Source organism: Semicossyphus pulcher, unplaced genomic scaffold (assembly GCF_022749685.1).
Source record: "Semicossyphus pulcher isolate SPU_LCO1_2020_fin unplaced genomic scaffold, fSemPul1.0.p SCAF_13, whole genome shotgun sequence".
NCBI classification, from domain to species: domain Eukaryota; kingdom Metazoa; phylum Chordata; class Actinopteri; order Labriformes; family Labridae; genus Semicossyphus; species Semicossyphus pulcher.
The window spans coordinates 21061383-21077870 of record NW_027211637.1 but is presented as its reverse complement, the minus strand read 5'-3'; the positions used below and the strand labels follow the sequence as shown (position 1 = coordinate 21077870).

General features: G+C 41.6%; 2 protein-coding genes across 2 annotated transcripts; one reads left to right on the top strand and one right to left on the bottom strand.

Moving 5' to 3' along the window:
* The first annotated feature begins 3421 nt into the window (after positions 1 to 3421).
* Positions 3422 to 9918, top strand: LOC138589660 (ceramide synthase 5-like). The gene is made up of 10 exons (XM_069660055.1): positions 3422 to 3760; positions 5077 to 5179; positions 5385 to 5515; positions 6442 to 6499; positions 6634 to 6684; positions 6809 to 6901; positions 7364 to 7492; positions 7932 to 8038; positions 8167 to 8323; positions 9271 to 9918. Exons 1-10 carry the CDS (start codon positions 3585 to 3587, stop codon positions 9403 to 9405), a joined length of 1140 nt encoding a protein of 379 aa, XP_069516156.1. The 5' UTR covers positions 3422 to 3584; the 3' UTR covers positions 9406 to 9918.
* Positions 9919 to 10088: 170 nt separating this feature from the next.
* On the bottom strand, positions 10089 to 15917 carry LOC138589277 (NACHT, LRR and PYD domains-containing protein 3). The gene is made up of 9 exons (XM_069659489.1): positions 15829 to 15917; positions 14031 to 15630; positions 13160 to 13321; positions 12884 to 13057; positions 12609 to 12782; positions 12281 to 12454; positions 12017 to 12190; positions 11772 to 11939; positions 10089 to 11676 (listed from the first exon to the last, which is right to left on the bottom strand). Exons 2-9 carry the CDS (start codon positions 15617 to 15619, stop codon positions 11607 to 11609), a joined length of 2685 nt encoding a protein of 894 aa, XP_069515590.1. The 5' UTR covers positions 15620 to 15630; positions 15829 to 15917; the 3' UTR covers positions 10089 to 11606.
* Positions 15918 to 16488: the final 571 nt, after the last annotated feature.

Below are 16488 nucleotides of genomic sequence, written 5' to 3'. Positions count from 1 at the left end.
TTGTGTCATGTATGTTCTGCACCCACCCCCCTCCTCCTGTTTTGTTCTGAACGCCGATCTGTATTTTCACGTTCAGTCCTCGTTCGACAGCCCGTAGGGTGAGACATGTCATCCTGCAGGGTGAATTTGTACTTTCACTCTAACAGGGAAAAACAGCATGTACTGTTAAACTAGTTTCTACTGCACTGAACAGTAACATACTCAATGAGCCTATGGAGTGTGCTTTCTGTGAAGGAAAGGTAAAATCAAATTTAGGTGCCATTAAAATATCTTTTTCTACATAGGCAAATGGACAAAGGAAATGTGCTGCTCTGGTCACACGCTGTTATAACTCAGTGTTGCATCAGAAGTTCCTTTAATAATGTAAGAAATAGTCCACACATGGACGTGCATGTTGTGATTCAGGTTTAGGAAAGAGGTTAACAGTTATTACACTTCCTATAAATAGCATCCACAAACATGACCAGATATCAGTCCCTCTACGTTTTATGATACTTTTTACAGCCGTAATTGTTTTGCTCGTCACTCCAGCTTTTACTGTTGTTCTATTTTCCTTCAGTGTTGGCAGTGCGCAGCTCATTGTTACTATAAGCTTAACCTACTTACATCCTTGTGAAAAAGCTTATTTACTGATCTAGTTAATCAAACTGATTTTCCTCAGCTCCCCTTCAGATTTAAAGCTGCACAATTACATATCTTTGATGGGTAATATCGTGCATTATCATCACAATGCTACGGCCACAGGCTCTATGGTATAAGTATGATCAGCTCTCGCGTCAATTATTTTTTTCCACATCAGTGCACGTTTATACAAGAGCTTGATAATAGAACGCTCCACCATACTCAAACAGCACAAACCAGTCAGTGTTAAGAGGAGATGGTCAACTAGCAGGCTGTAAAAGTCTGCTGCCCGTACATATAAAGTCAGCACTTACAACTTGCAAGGGTAGTTTGTAAACTAAGAAGGTTGCAGCACTCCGCTTGCAGTTACACAATAACAATGCCTTTGAGAAGATAATAAATTGCAAGACGCTGCAATGTCTACTTTTGCCAATAAAACACAAGGCGTAAAGTAGGGAACGTAATTTGTGATGAAATGTTTCTTAATTTTGCTGCGTGGACAGATTCCAGCCGGAGACCTGAACCTTGGTTGGCAGGGCAGGCTGGTAATGAACTAAAGGTTTACGAATTAAAGCTGCAAATCATTGACACATTCCAGTCAATAATCAACCCTTCACACCATCTACTCTATTTCCCATAAAATTTACAATCTATGCAATCAAACCGGATCCTGGCATCCCATGAGGGTGTGATTCCACGCTCGAGAACACTAAATAGCCTATCTTCACTTAAGGGGATTAAGACTCTTTAAGAGCACGCAATAAGTGCTCTCTGCACAGACAAGTGAAGGGCAAACACACAATAACAGATTTGAGTTGAACCGCCTTATTAAAGCTCCTGTGTGGAGTTTTTCGCTGGTCCTAAAACAGACTGAAATTAATTCTGATTACTCTTTATGACCTACAAAAGCAAACCAGACCATCAGCGACAAGATAGATTATTTCTATGTAGTTATTTTTAATGCCTGAAACTGCTGGTGGGGGGGTTGGTATCAGACGAAGTGATTAAAGGCATGCTGCCTTTGTTTACACTTTCCAGGGCAAACATTTAAAGTGAGCGATACATATGACTTATAAAGAAAGCAGGATGAGATTTTTAATTAAAAAACAGCACTTAAAGGAAAAGGTATTTTTAAACTTGGGCCCTATTTGTACAAATTTGTGTGTCAAAATTACTCATAGGAACAAAAATGGTCCAGTAGATAGCCTCCGCTGTAGCCGCGATGCGGCCGCATTGGCTGCAACATAATCCAGGGGCAACTGCGCCCAATCAAAGTACGTCCACTGAAAGTGCTTGTTTTAGCCACTGATTGTTACACCAGGTGTCCGACAACATTACAGAAATGATCCCTACAAATTAGATGCATGTAAATATGTTAGGTCTACTTACTCGATAGATAGTCCCTGTGGTCCCTGTGGTCTTGGCCGTCTCCTCTAGTTGATTTTGGGCAAATGAAAGAATGTCTACATCACAGCCCTGTTGATCAAAGGGGGGAAATCCTCCGACGTGGTTATGCAGCGTTGTGTAGTGTCCGAGGTATTATCCCTGGACACCCCTGGCCTCCAACTCTAACTCACGCTTCCATCATCCTGTTCTGGTAACATCTCACCACCGGTGTGATTTCAGAGTGAGACTTCTCCCTGAGCAAGACTTCTGTTTCTGGTTACACAAAAAGGATTTTACTCTTAAAAAGTGGATCATTTCCGTAATGTTGTCAGAAACCTGGAATAACAATCTGAGCCTGTTAGTGGCAAAAACAAGTACTTTTATTGGACGTACTTTGATTGGGCGCAGTTGCCCTGGATTATGTTGCAGCCATTGTGGCTGTATCGCGGCTATGGCGGAGGCTATCTACTGGACCGGTTTTTGTTCCTATGAGTCATTTCAACACACAAATTTGTACAAACAGGGCCTAGGTTTAAAAATATCAAACTTCTCCTTTAAGCATGTACAGGGCAAAATCAGCAAAGAGATAAGAGGTATGGCTTTGTCCACAGGGAGCGCCAAAACCAACACAAACCAAAAGTTCCTCACAGCACTGTGTCGGATAAGTTATTGCTTTACTTAATAGTAAGTTACATATTAAATGTGGCTAAATATTCACAACAAGCACGTGGGCGGCTGTAACTTACCACAAAAAATATATATATATATGGTAAGTTGAGTGATAATTAGCTAACTTAGCAATATGTATTCAAATTATGTTTCACGTTAAACTTAGCTCACTTCCGCTACATTAAAGCTCCTGCGTGGAACTTGTGTTGAATTTGGCGCCCCCTGTGGACAAAGCCGTACCTCTCATCTCCCTGCTGGTTTTGCCTTGTAGCTAAATGCCTGTAAGTGGTTGTTTTTAACAAAAAATCTGATCCTGCTTTCTTCAACATGAAATGTCATATGTAAACAAAGGCAGCATGCGGTTAATCACTTTGTCTGACACCTACCCCCGCCAGCAGTTTCAGGCATTAAAAATAACTATATAGAAATACTCCATATTGTCGCTGATGGTCTGGTTTGCTTTTGTAGACCATACATAGTAATCAGAATACATTTTAGTCTGTTTCATAACCAGTAAAAACTCCTCACAGGAGCTGCAAACTCCCCATTTAAGCCCTACTTTCATGGCACAATGTAGCACCGGAGAGGCGGCATCAAAGGCTCTGGAGTAGCAGACAGCATGATCATCCTTCGAATGGAAAACTTCATTGAAAGTTGCCTAATCAACAGTGTGCTGGTGGGCGTAGCCATGCAGCCTTACGTGTCAACCTAGCGGTCCGTGCAGTTTACTCAAAGCAGTTAACCAGAAGTGATACTCAGTTAGCTAGAGTAGCTAGGGAGGAGGTGGAAACATCACTGCAGACGGGTTTCAGTGAGTAAACTAAACCAGATGTGCGAAAAGTAAGTTTCCCGGTTTACCTTCTTCGCTGCGTTACGGCTGATCCCGAGTTTTATTATTTTGCTCCCCGATGACTTCCTTTATCTCAGCCTGGCTTTGGAGTGAGAGATTTTGGCTTCCCGAAAATGTTTCATGGGCGGACCTGGAGCGTCCACCACCTGGTGTGGAGTATCCCCGACTCAGACACATATTCATCGCCTTGCCTCTGGCCGTCGGAGTTTTTCTACTAAGGCTGCTATTTGAAAGGTAAAATAGACCCTTGTTTGTTCTTAACTTGCGCTGCTTTTTGTAAGTGCTAAGTTGGGAGCTTGTGGTATGAAAGGGTAAAAAAAAAATAAGAAAAAGGGCTGCATAAAAGAGAACAATACGATCCTAACATATGAGTCATTCTTGGTGAACACAAACTATGTGGAAACCAGGGAGAGCTAACTTTCTGTAGTCCCATCATGTGCTCTAACAAACGTGCTGAGCTTTCACAGATAGCTGTAATGCAATCATGTAATCCTATTTAAACACTTTTGATTCATATATGTGACTGCCACAGCTTCAGCCTCTTCATATGACACGACTATGGTCTCATTTTCTGTTTTTATTGAAGAGCTTGCACTGTCAATGTTGTTGTTTTTGCTTCATGCTCTTAATTAACTGTGTGAGTGTGAAAGCATTCCTTTGACATGACATGAAAATATCTCCTCTGGCTTGAGACACCAGTTTACCTTGCTGAGCAATGATAGTTTGCTGTCATATAATCAGTGCTGCAGTTGAATGGCATAAGTGGCATGTTATTATCACACAGTGTAATTCCTCATGTGGTTACTGGAAACTTAGCATTTTGTGCATGTTTTAGGGGCTTTTAAAACCGTCTTGTGCAGCATATATCATACACAGAAAGTCAGATTTTTTACAGCAAAGTTCAGCTTGAATACAGAGGCAAAAAGAGGCCCTTACTTTCTTAGCAGTGTTTCCTTTCAGAGTAAAATCACCAGTGAGAGGGCAGGCCAAAGTCCAGTCTGTACTTCTATTCATTCAGTATTTTTCTAATGCTGTGGAAACTATTCAGATAAGTTGGGCTATGTTCTTAGATGTAGATTTAATCAATGGAGCTCGAACACTGGTCAACTCAACCAGATGATCTTGTGACACACATCAGTTTTTTGTTTAGAGTGGTCCCTCCCGACTTTCTCTGTCTCCCACCCTCTCACATGACAGGTCATCACGCTGTGTTTAGACTAGGTGCTACATTCCCCAGGATTCCTTCTGGGTCTCCCCTATAGGCTCTATTGTACTCTCTATCCTTCCCTCCAAGACACACACATGCATGTCAAACATTACTTTGTGGAAAAACTGCTGATGCTCAACAGTTCATGTCAGTGAGGCCAATTTTAGCTAATAGTTCATCTGCTGCTACAGCCTGTCCAAAGTGCTACACTTCTCCCTCTGACTCCCTCCTTTATTGAATGTGTCTCTTAATACCATACCATCTCTGTGTCCCCTCTCTGCCCTCTCCCTCTCTCTCTCTCTCTCTCTCTCTCTTTTTTCTGCCTCCGTCTGTGTGTATACAGGCTAGTGGCCAAGCCCTGTGCCCACATACTTCAGATTCAGGCGGGAGTGCCTCGGCGAGCTCAGTCCAACGATGTCCTGGAGAGGGTGTATCAGTCCAAAGCGGTACGTAAGGCCCATGTTTGTGCTGTAGTCCATTAAATGTTCCTTTGCATGCTGGATTACAGATGTTACTGCACTGGAATACACCACCACAGGCATAATTACATGTCCAGTAAATATTTGATGAAGTGTGTCATACCTCCTGGTATTGTGGTTTTACAAGTAGAGACTATGAAAGACAAGTGATTTCTTTTTGTCCTGTCTCTAGTGTCCGGACACGAGGCAACTGGAGGGACTCTCCAAGCAGCTGGACTGGGACGTACGGAAAATACAGAGATGGTTTCGCGTGCGTCGGAACCAAGACAGGCCCAGTACGCAGAAAAAGTTCTGTGAGAGCATGTAGGTTCCTACTAAGGTTCCTACTAAACTGCTGTGTGGATGCACCGAGTTAATGAGCGGAGACATATCTGCACTGCTGTACATGTAAATTTGCATTGATGTTTGTGTGTTGGTTGACTGAACTGTCTCAACAACTTGAACTGACGTTCATAATCCTCAGAGGATGAACCACAGTGACTTTAGTGATCTCCTTACTTATTCCTCAAGAGCCACTATGAGGTTGACTTTTACGGTTTTGACTGAAATGTCTCGATGATGATGACACATGATTGAAGGGATTGCCATGAAAGTAGCTGACACAATTATTTCCACTGCCGGAAATTAATGAACTAACTGCGGTGTTCCCTTAAACTTTCTTTTAGTGCCGTCGTCCAGCCTTTTAGCAAATGTTAGCATGCTAACACCCTAAATCAAGCTAATGATATAAGGTGTTTACAATGCTGTTTTGAGCATGCTAGTGTTGCGCCCACAGACGGCACTCTGTCATCTGTACTTCATTCTCCAGTACTGTGTGAACGTCATTTCCCTATAAACTATTTGTTGTTGTATTTTTGGGCTAATTATTTTTAGCTAGCAGCCTTTTACACTTACCACAACACAGACTCTACATCAACAATAACTGAGTCACAGCTGCACAAACACTGATGACATAATGTGTTGCTTAAAAAATACTATTTTGTTCTGTATAAGCCACAGATTAAAAAACAACAGGCTCAACCTAATATATAAAGATGAAACGATGAAATAATAGTATCCGTTCACTAAAAACTCCCAGGTTGCAACATTAGCATACCAATGTTAGTATACAGCTCAGAGCTAGTACAGCCTAGCTGAGGCGTAAGCATGTCTGTAGACTTAGAATCTTGTTTTTCAAGAAGAGACAAGTTATTCTGGGTTTCTTATTCTTCTGTTGTTTCTCCCCTCAGGTGGAGATTTACATTTTACCTCGGGATCTTCATCTATGCCATTAAGCATTTGTGGGCGGTGAGTTGAATTAGCGTCTATACGCATTTGTACGATACTGCTGTTGTTGCATTTAAGTGCATATCTTTGGTCCCTCTTTTTACTGTGGCACGCTACAATCTTAATCATATGCACATTTTATCTGTTTCTGTTAGTCGCCATGGATGTGGGATACCCGACAGTGTTGGCACAACTATCCATTCCAGGTTAATATTTCCTCACAATATTAAGCTGCTTATATTAGGACTATTATGTTCAGCGCTGTAATGTTAGTAGGCCATCAGGGTTATGTGTTTGTTCAAGGTGTTTTTGCTTGACTCCCTCCTCCAGCCTCTGAGCCCTGGACAGTACAACTACTATGTCGCCGAGTTGGCTTTCTATTGGTCTTTGATGTTTTCCCAGTTCACAGACGTTAAGCGCAAGGTGAGTCAACAACAGTCAAACTATTGTGCAGCCTCTCAATGGCCCTAATGAACACTTGATGACCGTGTTCTGCCAACTTTTCATATTTACTTAATATCATATACAGTGTATGTTTTTGCAGTGTGTTTAGGAGCTCAATTTTCACACCATTAAATGTCACCAGTGTGTGAGAATTAGCTTATTATTCCTATGCGTAAAGCAAAACAGGTTAGACGGTTAACTGCTGCGCCACATATATTTGCAATGCTTCTCATTTATAGCATCGCATCAACCTGTCAGCCTCAGTATTTATTCAAAGCCTGTCAGTTTGTGGCTGACAGTCTTGATGAATGTGGATTGTTCATACTACATGTCATTGTTCCATTAGCTGCAGGTGTTTTTACATACTTGTAATTTCATTCCCTTACGCCTCTCTCTCTCTCTCTCTCTTTCTGTCATCTCTCTTCATTTCACCGATGACAGGATTTCTTCATCATGCTTGTCCACCACCTGGCCACCATCATGCTCATCACCTTCTCCTATGCCAACAACATGCTAAGAGCTGGCACTTTAGTCATGTGTGTGCACGATGCATCTGATATCTTCCTTGAGGTAAAGAGCTCGATGAAGATGAAGGTTATTTTATTCTTATTGCTCTTTTTCCAAGACGTAAACTCGGCAAAGCCACAAGTAGAGGTACAAAAGGTAGACAAACACAGCTGGGATATAATAGTGGTGTGCTGTTAGCTACTTGTATTACCTGTCCGACAGAGCACATGTCTCTCATTAGCATCTCATTGACATGTAGTAGAGTAGTTGGGAGGTACTTGTACTACCTGTCTGACAGAGAGAAACTTGCATCTCTATTTAGCATTTCACTGGCAAGAAGACACTGAAGTGTAGTAGTACCAGTGTAGGTCATAATAGCAGGTGTGAGCTCATTTTGTTATCATGCATTTCTATCACTTAGTCAATTCAGAAAGGTGTCATCACTGGAAATTACAACAGAGATACTTGTGTGAATCATGAATTCCTTATCTTTTTCCTAAAGGCTGCCAAGCTGGCCAACTATGCCAAGTACCAGAGGCTATGTGATGGCCTGTTTGTGGTGTTCAGCATAAGCTTTTTCATCACCCGGCTTGTCATCTACCCTTTCTGGTGAGACAGATAAGAGCTTATTTTCTATTACATGCTTTTGCCAAAGTTGCCAATACGTTTCTTAATTAACAAAGTGTAAGAATAATCATAAGTCCAGTAAACTGATTGTGTGTGTGTATTTCTTGCAGGATTGTTCACAGCGTTCTGATTGAGAGTTGGGAGATCATCGGGCCGTACCAGGCCTGGTGGCTGCTCAACGGCCTGCTGTGTGTGCTGCAGGTTCTTCACATATTCTGGTTCTACCTCGTCGCTCGTATTGCTATCAAAGCCATATTCAAGGGAAAGGTGAGTCTGACCGTCTGTTGTGTTTATGTCACAGTTTTTAGCGCTATTAGCGGTGCAGTTTCATGGATGGCAATGCCAGTCCTTTGTTTGTCCTTTGGTCTAGAGTTAAAGTGATAATCTCGAAGTTCTCAGTTTCGTTCTATTTTGCGCCAACTTATAGATAAAAGGCAATAGTGGGCACATGTGTCCCAGATAACGTCTACGCTTTGTTACGGTTGTAACCCTTAAATTTTCCACACTTTCCTTTTTTGACTGTTTGCTTCATCTGAGCGTCAAATGTGTTTCTTTTTCTTTGGATTTTCACTTCTTTTTGAAGTTGTATCTGTAGTCATCCATCTTTTCTTTGTTTGTTCAGCCATAGTAGATTACTGTTTACTCGCAACACTTGCAGAGACCGGAAAAGCAGCCGCTTAGCTCCGCCTACCCTCTCTGGCAGACCAACCACTGCTGGCTGATTGAAAACTCGTCACTAACTGGGCGCTACTTGTGATTATTTTTCGCAAAAGTCGCTACGCACAGTCTGTAATACTGCAAATGCAAAAGCTTTCATCAGTGGGCCATTGGCTGAATCATCATTGTGTTACCTCATTCGGCGACGGATAGTGACATTTATTAAAATGAAAATATTCAAGATGATTACTTTAAATGTCTAAACAACTATTGAATCCTTTGACATTACATCTCTTTATGCTCTTAATAATGTACGCAAATATTCACTGTTGCCAGATGATGGATCCTACTTAATTTGGTGACCTCTGGCTCTTCTTTCAAAAATACCAGCACAGTTAAATTTGTTCAGGCATTGATGATTAACATGGTCAAAGATGTTAGCATCGTCACTGTGAGCATGTTAGCATTCCTTATAGCACTGCTCACACTCTTACTCTTGTTTTTGTTTTATTCATTAATCCAGCTGATATTAAAACTCTTGCTGATTCATTCAACAGGTTTCCAAAGATGACCGCAGCGACATCGAGAGCAGCTCAGACGAGGACTCGAGGAGTAAAACTCCCAGTCAGACCCTGACACCAAAGGACAACAACCACACTGGTAACCTTAACGGAGACACTCATGACCACTGAGCATGAGCAGATTGTTTTTCCCAGTGTGCCTTTCATTCATCTCCCGTGTGCCTTCGTGACCCACCATGTCACTTTGACCTCATGAAAAGACTTTTTTTCACATCAGAATTCACTTCATTTTCTGAGTCGCCCAAACGGAGAGTTAACTCAAATACACACACACACTACATGTGTTGAATACAGACTTAGCGCTGTCTTAAGTCAAGTTTACACTGTGTGAGGTTTACACCTGCTTTTTTCTTACAGGAGGAGACAGAGAAGTGTGTGTGTGATCTGTCTGCTCCTTGCTGTATGTGTGTGCGAGTGTGTTGTCAAAGTTATAAATTGCTGTAAAGGCTTAACAGTGCACGTCTACACTGCTACTGTCAAGTCATTTTGTACGTGTAAATAGATTTTATTAGTGAGACTGGTAATATATTCTACAGCTATAAAACAAATCACTGCATCTGCCTTTTCTGAGTATACTACGATTATGTCTTGAATGCCAAAGATTTCTTAATAAAAATTATTGTGTCAAATGCAGACGATTGAGTGCTACCTCTCATTTTATCATGGGTTTTAAAAAGTGACTAGAATAAAAACGCAAGGCAAGTTTATTTAAATTACACATTTTATATTGAAAATTAAAGTGTTTTACATAAACTACAAAAAAGCAGAAATACACAAAACAAATAAGACAATTAAAAAAGGATAAACAAAATGATTTAACAGATTAAAGTAGTGCAAAAGTATAAAAAATGTACCCTCTTTAACTTCAAAATAAAAGCCTCTATTTAAAGAGCTCGGAGACGGTCTGACCTCAAGCGATCTGGAGGTTATTTCTCGGTCTATGTTGCATAGAAACAGAAAGTTGTTTTTGCATGTTTTGGTTCCGACTCCGTCCCAACAAAGCGTGCAAACCTGTCCCAGATGATTAAGAGCTATGGATGGCTTATAACAGAGCAGCGTATCAGACATTTACTTTGACAGGCTCACAGTTCAGTGGTTTGTAAATTCCTAACAGTGCTTTACAAACAATTCTTTGGAAGCCAGTGCAAAGCGAAAGTGTTTGTGAAGTTTGGGTGATACCTTTAAAAACATTATTGCAACGATCAAATCTTTTCATGGAGAAATTAGTTATTTAACTCTTGCTATATTTTTGAGTTCGTAGTAGGCTGATTTATTTAATCCTGCTGATGTGGCTTTTAAACTTTACAGCTGTGTTCAATATTCATACTTCTTATTATGTCAAAAGATTTACTATGTCCCATCACATGTATGGCAAACGCAGTATGCCAAAAATACCAGGATGTCCTACTTCATCTGGTGACATTTTGCAGTGTGCAAGCCAGTATGCTTTTTTTGGCTATTCTGACCCACAATCCTCTGCACAGCGGAAGATATGAAAACATCCACTGAGCCCCTGGAGAGAGCACAGAGGAAACGGACGCTGGTGCTTAAGTGGTTTAAGTACAGAAAGAATTATAATGACATATAACAACAAAAGGAATTGACAGAGATATGCACGTGTTATTTTACTGCAGTGATAATGCTGTTACAATCTAGACTTAAGAGTGCCTCTGCAAGCTAGACACTGTTTTGCATCTCTAAAGCAACTATTATTTCAGGAATAATGCTACTTTGTGCTATGAACTGCGACAGGTGTATGAGGAAGAGGGTCAAGAGTTTAACGTGCGATGTTATAATGAAGCAGTATGTCTCAAATGTATCTATACTGCATGCAAAGTACTGTAAGTACTCTTTAAAGACAGCTGCACCACATCCCAGAGGGGGAAAACAACATTTCTGACATAGTTTCAAGTCTTAAACAGGATGAGCACTAACATTCAATTCTTCTTCTTTGGCACAAAAATAATTGTTCCATTTTTAGCCTCATCTATTTGGAGAAAATTGGAAATGCTTCTATAATTATTGTCCATCAGATAGATGTCAGAGTGCGGCTGCAATGAATCACTGTTGATTAATCTGCAGATTATCTTCTTCATTAAGATGTGAGAAAACGGCAAGAAGCAACAGAATAGTAACACATTTTAACACTTACAAAGCTGGAAGCAGAGCCATTTTGGCTTTAAGAATAACCTGATTAATTTATTGATAGTTAAAATAGTTATCTTTATGTTTGCTGCTTTTCTGTTGGTCAAACAACTGATTAATCCACTTCTGATTTTTGATGTACTGTTTGTGATACTACTCGGGTCTTTTCAGTATCGTATTCTATCACACTCTTCCAGCATATTGAAAACGTCTTCACTGAAGTCGTTGTACTTCAGGCTGAAAGAGACAGAAGCAGAAGTTAGTCAGTTTTCTTTGCAAGGAACACTGGGTAACACTGTAGGTTGTAATTAGCTGGAGTGAACCAGGCTTACTTCATCTCCAGCATGTCGGGGCTGTCCTGCATGACTCGGACGAGGGCTGGGACGGCTGCGTCGGTCAGCAAGTTGTTTCTCAGTTCCAGGCTCTTCAGAGTCTTACTGGCTCTCACGGCTGCACACAAGTCCTCCACACAGGCATCCGTCAGACCTGTCATCTCGACACTGTTTTTTTAAGAGAGGCAGTCAGGTTTGAATAAAAAATATGGTGTAATAAGAATTTGTTTATTTAGTCAACTCACTCCAGTTCCTCCAACACACAGCTCGGATGTGCAACAGCATCCCAAAGAAGTTTAACCCCTTGGTCTCCTACTTTATTTATACCCACGATCAGAGACTTGAGTTTAGAAGTCCCACTTCTCAGCACTGAGCTCAGTTCTTTGAAGACAGCCTGGGTTAACTCGCATCGTTTCAGGCTGCAGGGTGGAGCAGTAAATGCACTGATTAAGAAAACTGAACAGCAACAAGGTGGCACTTTATCAGGCTGTTGACACATGTGACTCTACCCAAGTTTTTCTATTGGACATCCAGGTCGGCTGAGGGCTTGGCAGAGGAGCAGCGCCCCCTCCTGGCCCAAATCGTTCACTGACAGTTCCAGCTCTGAGAGAGAGCAGTGCTCTGACATCAAGGCCTCCATCAAATGAGGGCAGCACGCGCCCGTCAGCTGGCTGTCAAAGAATCTACAAAGAGAGATGAACAAAAGGTCAGAAACGGCAGAAAAACACGGATGTGAAGATTTGATTTATCGCCGACATTCAGGATTTTTTGTTGTGTAAAATGACCCACTTTTACATTCCTATAGCACATAATAGAAATAGCGTGGGTCAAGCTTACATGAGGCTTTGCAGTTTACAATGTGGATGTTTCAGGGATTTGCACAAGGCCTCAACTCCGCTGTCTCCAATCTCGTTATGTGTCAGGTTCACCTTCCTCAACTCTGAATGGCCTGAACACAGAGCTGCTGAAAGCGCCTCCATGGATGCTGCAGTTAAATTGCAGCCCTGAATCCTTAAAACAACCAAATTAAGGTCATTTTAAAATCTGTAAGTCAACATAAATAGACAGCTATGACAAAAAAAAAGCAATACTTTCTACTCCTAAATACATACAGGAGCTCCTCTAGTTTGCAGTGAGGACTGTGCAGGGCTTTGCACAGTTTCACTAAGCCCTGATCACCGATCTCATTACACCTGAGGTCTATCACACGCAGCTGACAGGAGCCCGAGGTCAAGACGGACACCAGATCTTCAACACTCGCCTCGGTCAGACTGCATACTACAAGACTTGAAAATCAAAAGCACAAAATATCAATAACTTATCATATGAATGGAGTGATAAATGTAAACACGAAGGCATGTAATGAGAAAGCCTGTAGACAATCTTACTTTAAATTGTGAATCTTGCAGTCTCTGAGTCCGGCACAGAGGAGTTTAAACTTTTCATCTCCGAGGCGGCTGTACGAGAGATCCAGCTCCTCTGTGAGTCCTCTGCTGAGAGCTGAAGCCAGATGAGGGACAGCTCCGGTACTCAAGGAGCAGTCTGACATGCTGGTGGAAACAACAGAGTGATCTTACATATTATCTCCACACTGAACCGTATTTTACTTCCTGATACCATTTCCAAAACCTAGACGTATGCATTGTTAGATACCTTGTAGGCCGAACTGTCTGATACTAGTGTAAAAAAAACCATTTATTATTTCATATTGTTTCTATTCTTTAACAGATGTGCACTCAGGGATGGGATATGATTGCTATCTTTGTAGGTACACTGAAAGAATCCTAACCCTAAAAACAAGCTAAGCTAACGTGAGCCGCAGCTCGGCACTTCCTGTGTCCATCGAAGATATTTAAAATGAAACTGCTTCAATTTGTGTTTTTTAATCAAAATCAATTATCTTATCCTTTAAATATGAATCGATACGGCCTTGAAACTTGTGAAGGGAAAACAATGTTTGCTGACATTCTACTAGCTTTGACTGTTACACTCTTTTCTAGCATCGCACTGTTGTTGCTTGCTGCTGACACATGATAATGTACCTAAAATCTGTTCTTATTTTTAACTCTACAACAGTAGTTGTTGGGGGCAGCCAAAGTATATATATTTTTGCTGTGTAGAATCCTGCTTTTAAGTAGACGATTCTTTAAAATTAAAGTATCAGAAAGAATCGGTGGCAGTAACGATACCGGTATCGATAGCAGAACAGCTCTACATGAAACAAATCATTTCTTTAATTGAATTTTTATCATGACTTACTTTATCTTACGTGACAAGCTCATAGCTTGAGCCAGCCTCTCTGCCTCCTCCTCCGTCATATTTCTTGTCCTGTACAAATTCAAGCACTCCATCTCGCCGAGGCATGTCACAACATAATTCAGAGCCACACAGTCCTGGAGGCTCAGGTCTCCATAGCTGATGCCAAGTCGTGCCGAGGGCGTGATGATCTCTTTCACCAAACTCTCATTTTGAGCTTGATGGAGCAGATGGAAGCTGCGGTGGTGCTTGTCTTTGTAGCATCCCTTCAGTGTCGCCTCTGAGCTGCTTTTGAACCAGCGCTTAAAGTCCGTGATCTGATCTGAGCTGAATTTGCCGAACAGGGTCTCCAGCGGCCTGCGCTGAACTGGCTCAGAGAGCGCTGACAAGAAGATATCTAGAAAGTTAAAGTGACCTTTGTGCTTTTCAAACATCTTCTCCGTACTCTCAGGCATTGAGTTATCCAAAAAGAAAGACACGGCCAAGAGGAACTCCTGCACCAGCTGGGAGTGGAACGAGAAGACAGGTCTATTTGAATGCTCGCCGTCTACTTGCAAGAAAACACCAGCTGAGGGAAGAAGCTGTTGAAAACCAAAGGCATCCATTTCATCTTTGTTACAGCTCGAATCCTGACCAAGGGAGCAGTGAGAGGCCATCTTACCGAGGGCCAACACCAACTCTCTGTTGCAGTCCTCGCTCAGGGACCGCGTCTGAAGCAGGTGGACCAGGATGTCTGCATACAGCTGAGATAACGTCTCAGGGAGTTTTGCTGCAGCATCCATCAGGGATTTGTAAATATTACAAACTGTCCAACAAAATCTTGGGGAGGTGGAGATTTCATAGAAGCCTAGAGTCCTCTCCATGTGCTGTATTGCTTTGTTGGCAGCACCTGGGTTTGTAAAGAACGCTTTAAAGAAGGCCTCTCTTTGAAGCTTTTGAAACCCCAATACTTCCATCTGAACGCCACCCAGAAACTTCAAGCATCCTGTCGGCCTGGTTGCCACCACAGAGGCTGCTCCTTTAAGCAGTGATCCATGAAGCAAGCTGGCCACTAAGCAGGACAGTGAGACCTCCTGGCAGGGATCAGAGCAGAGAGTTTGGACTGAGGGGTCCAGGCTTTCTTTGCAGTGATCCAGGTCATCAAAAACAAACAACACATCCTCAGGTTTCTGCAGGAGGGAGGGCAATGACTCAGGCCGAATTAGACCGTGATGATGCAGCAATAACTTCTCCAAGGAGAGGATCTTATTGATATAATTTAACTCTCTGAAGCAGAAGTGGAAAACATGAGAAAAGTTTTGAAGGTGTCGTCCTTTTGCCCAGTCTATTACTAGCTTCTGCATAGTGGTGGTTTTACCTGATCCTTCAGGACCGACCAGTAAGACCGTTTTGACTTCACCAGACAGAGCAGTCAGGATGGCATTATCGAGGGAGACACTGTCTTCTACATTTCTGTCTGTCGCCTCAGCTTCAGAAGTGACTGGAGATATGTACTTATTGTTGTTTATGACACTTACAGGCAGCTCTCCACCTAAGAGTGTTGACATGCCCTTTGGCTTCAGGATATGAGTCAACACCGTGTCTTTGTCCATTGTGTAAATCACTGTGAGAAAACATCAAATATAATACAATTAGGAGTCTGCAGGCAACATGTTATTCATGTCTGCAAATAAATTACAGTGTATTAAACATTACTTCTCTACTTTGAAAGCTGTCTACCCTGCTTGTCTTACCAAACAGTAGCCTATAATAACAGTGATCCGCTGTCCTTTTTTAAAACACGGAAGTGAAAAGTAGTTACCTTCACGGCAGTGTTGCTTGGAAACAAAGAGAACCGGACAAAATGTGGTAAAGTTAAATTTACATGTAGAAAGCAGACAGATGTTTTAATAGTGGGGTCCACGCCTACATGGGGAACGCAGCCGCAGTCGCGACATACCAATTTAACCACGAGCAGCTAAAAACAGGAAGTGTCTTGTGATTTTAAACCCTCAGCTCTGCCTTACAGGCGCAAGTAAACCTGGACATTAGAGTCCGAATAGAGTGGAATATATCATTCTAGCATAACTCTAAATAAAGAAATACGTAGGTCGCAAAAAATCTATTTCACAAAGTAGACCTGAAGAAGCCTTTTGTCTTCAGGAAATTCAACGAAGTCCAGTTGCCTTTTGGATTAAGCTTCAAAATTGCAAAATAGGCTATACTTACCCAAGAATCATACGGACTGTTTTTATGCGACTTTATTATTTTACTACACTTCATTTCAGACGGGATGTGTTGAACTGTTTCCTTAAACACATTTATCTGACAGCTTTAGCCAAAATTTATATTATTAGGATGAATAATAAACGATGATATTCTGCTGTATTGTTATAGATAAGTAGTTTCAATTAACTACTACTTACTACTACTACTTTTACAATCTGAAATGTTCAAGAGATGGATACCTAGAACCTATTTC

What these genes read in the sequence shown, in the direction of transcription:
- LOC138589277 (XM_069659489.1), bottom strand. Translation starts at nt 15,619, where the DNA reads ATGGACAAAGACACGGTGTTGACTCATATCCTGAAGCCAAAGGGCATG. An exon ending in TGCAAGATTCACAATTTAAA is followed by an intron (nt 13,058 to 13,159) that starts GTAAGATTGTCT and finishes TTGATTTTCAAG; the next exon opens with TCTTGTAGTATGCAGTCTGA. An exon ending in TGCAAACTAGAGGAGCTCCT is followed by an intron (nt 12,783 to 12,883) that starts GTATGTATTTAG and finishes GGTTGTTTTAAG; the next exon opens with GATTCAGGGCTGCAATTTAA.
- LOC138589660 (XM_069660055.1), top strand. Translation starts at nt 3,585, where the DNA reads ATGACTTCCTTTATCTCAGCCTGGCTTTGGAGTGAGAGATTTTGGCTT. An exon ending in TCACAGACGTTAAGCGCAAG is followed by an intron (nt 6,902 to 7,363) that starts GTGAGTCAACAA and finishes CACCGATGACAG; the next exon opens with GATTTCTTCATCATGCTTGT. An exon ending in CTTGTCATCTACCCTTTCTG is followed by an intron (nt 8,039 to 8,166) that starts GTGAGACAGATA and finishes TATTTCTTGCAG; the next exon opens with GATTGTTCACAGCGTTCTGA.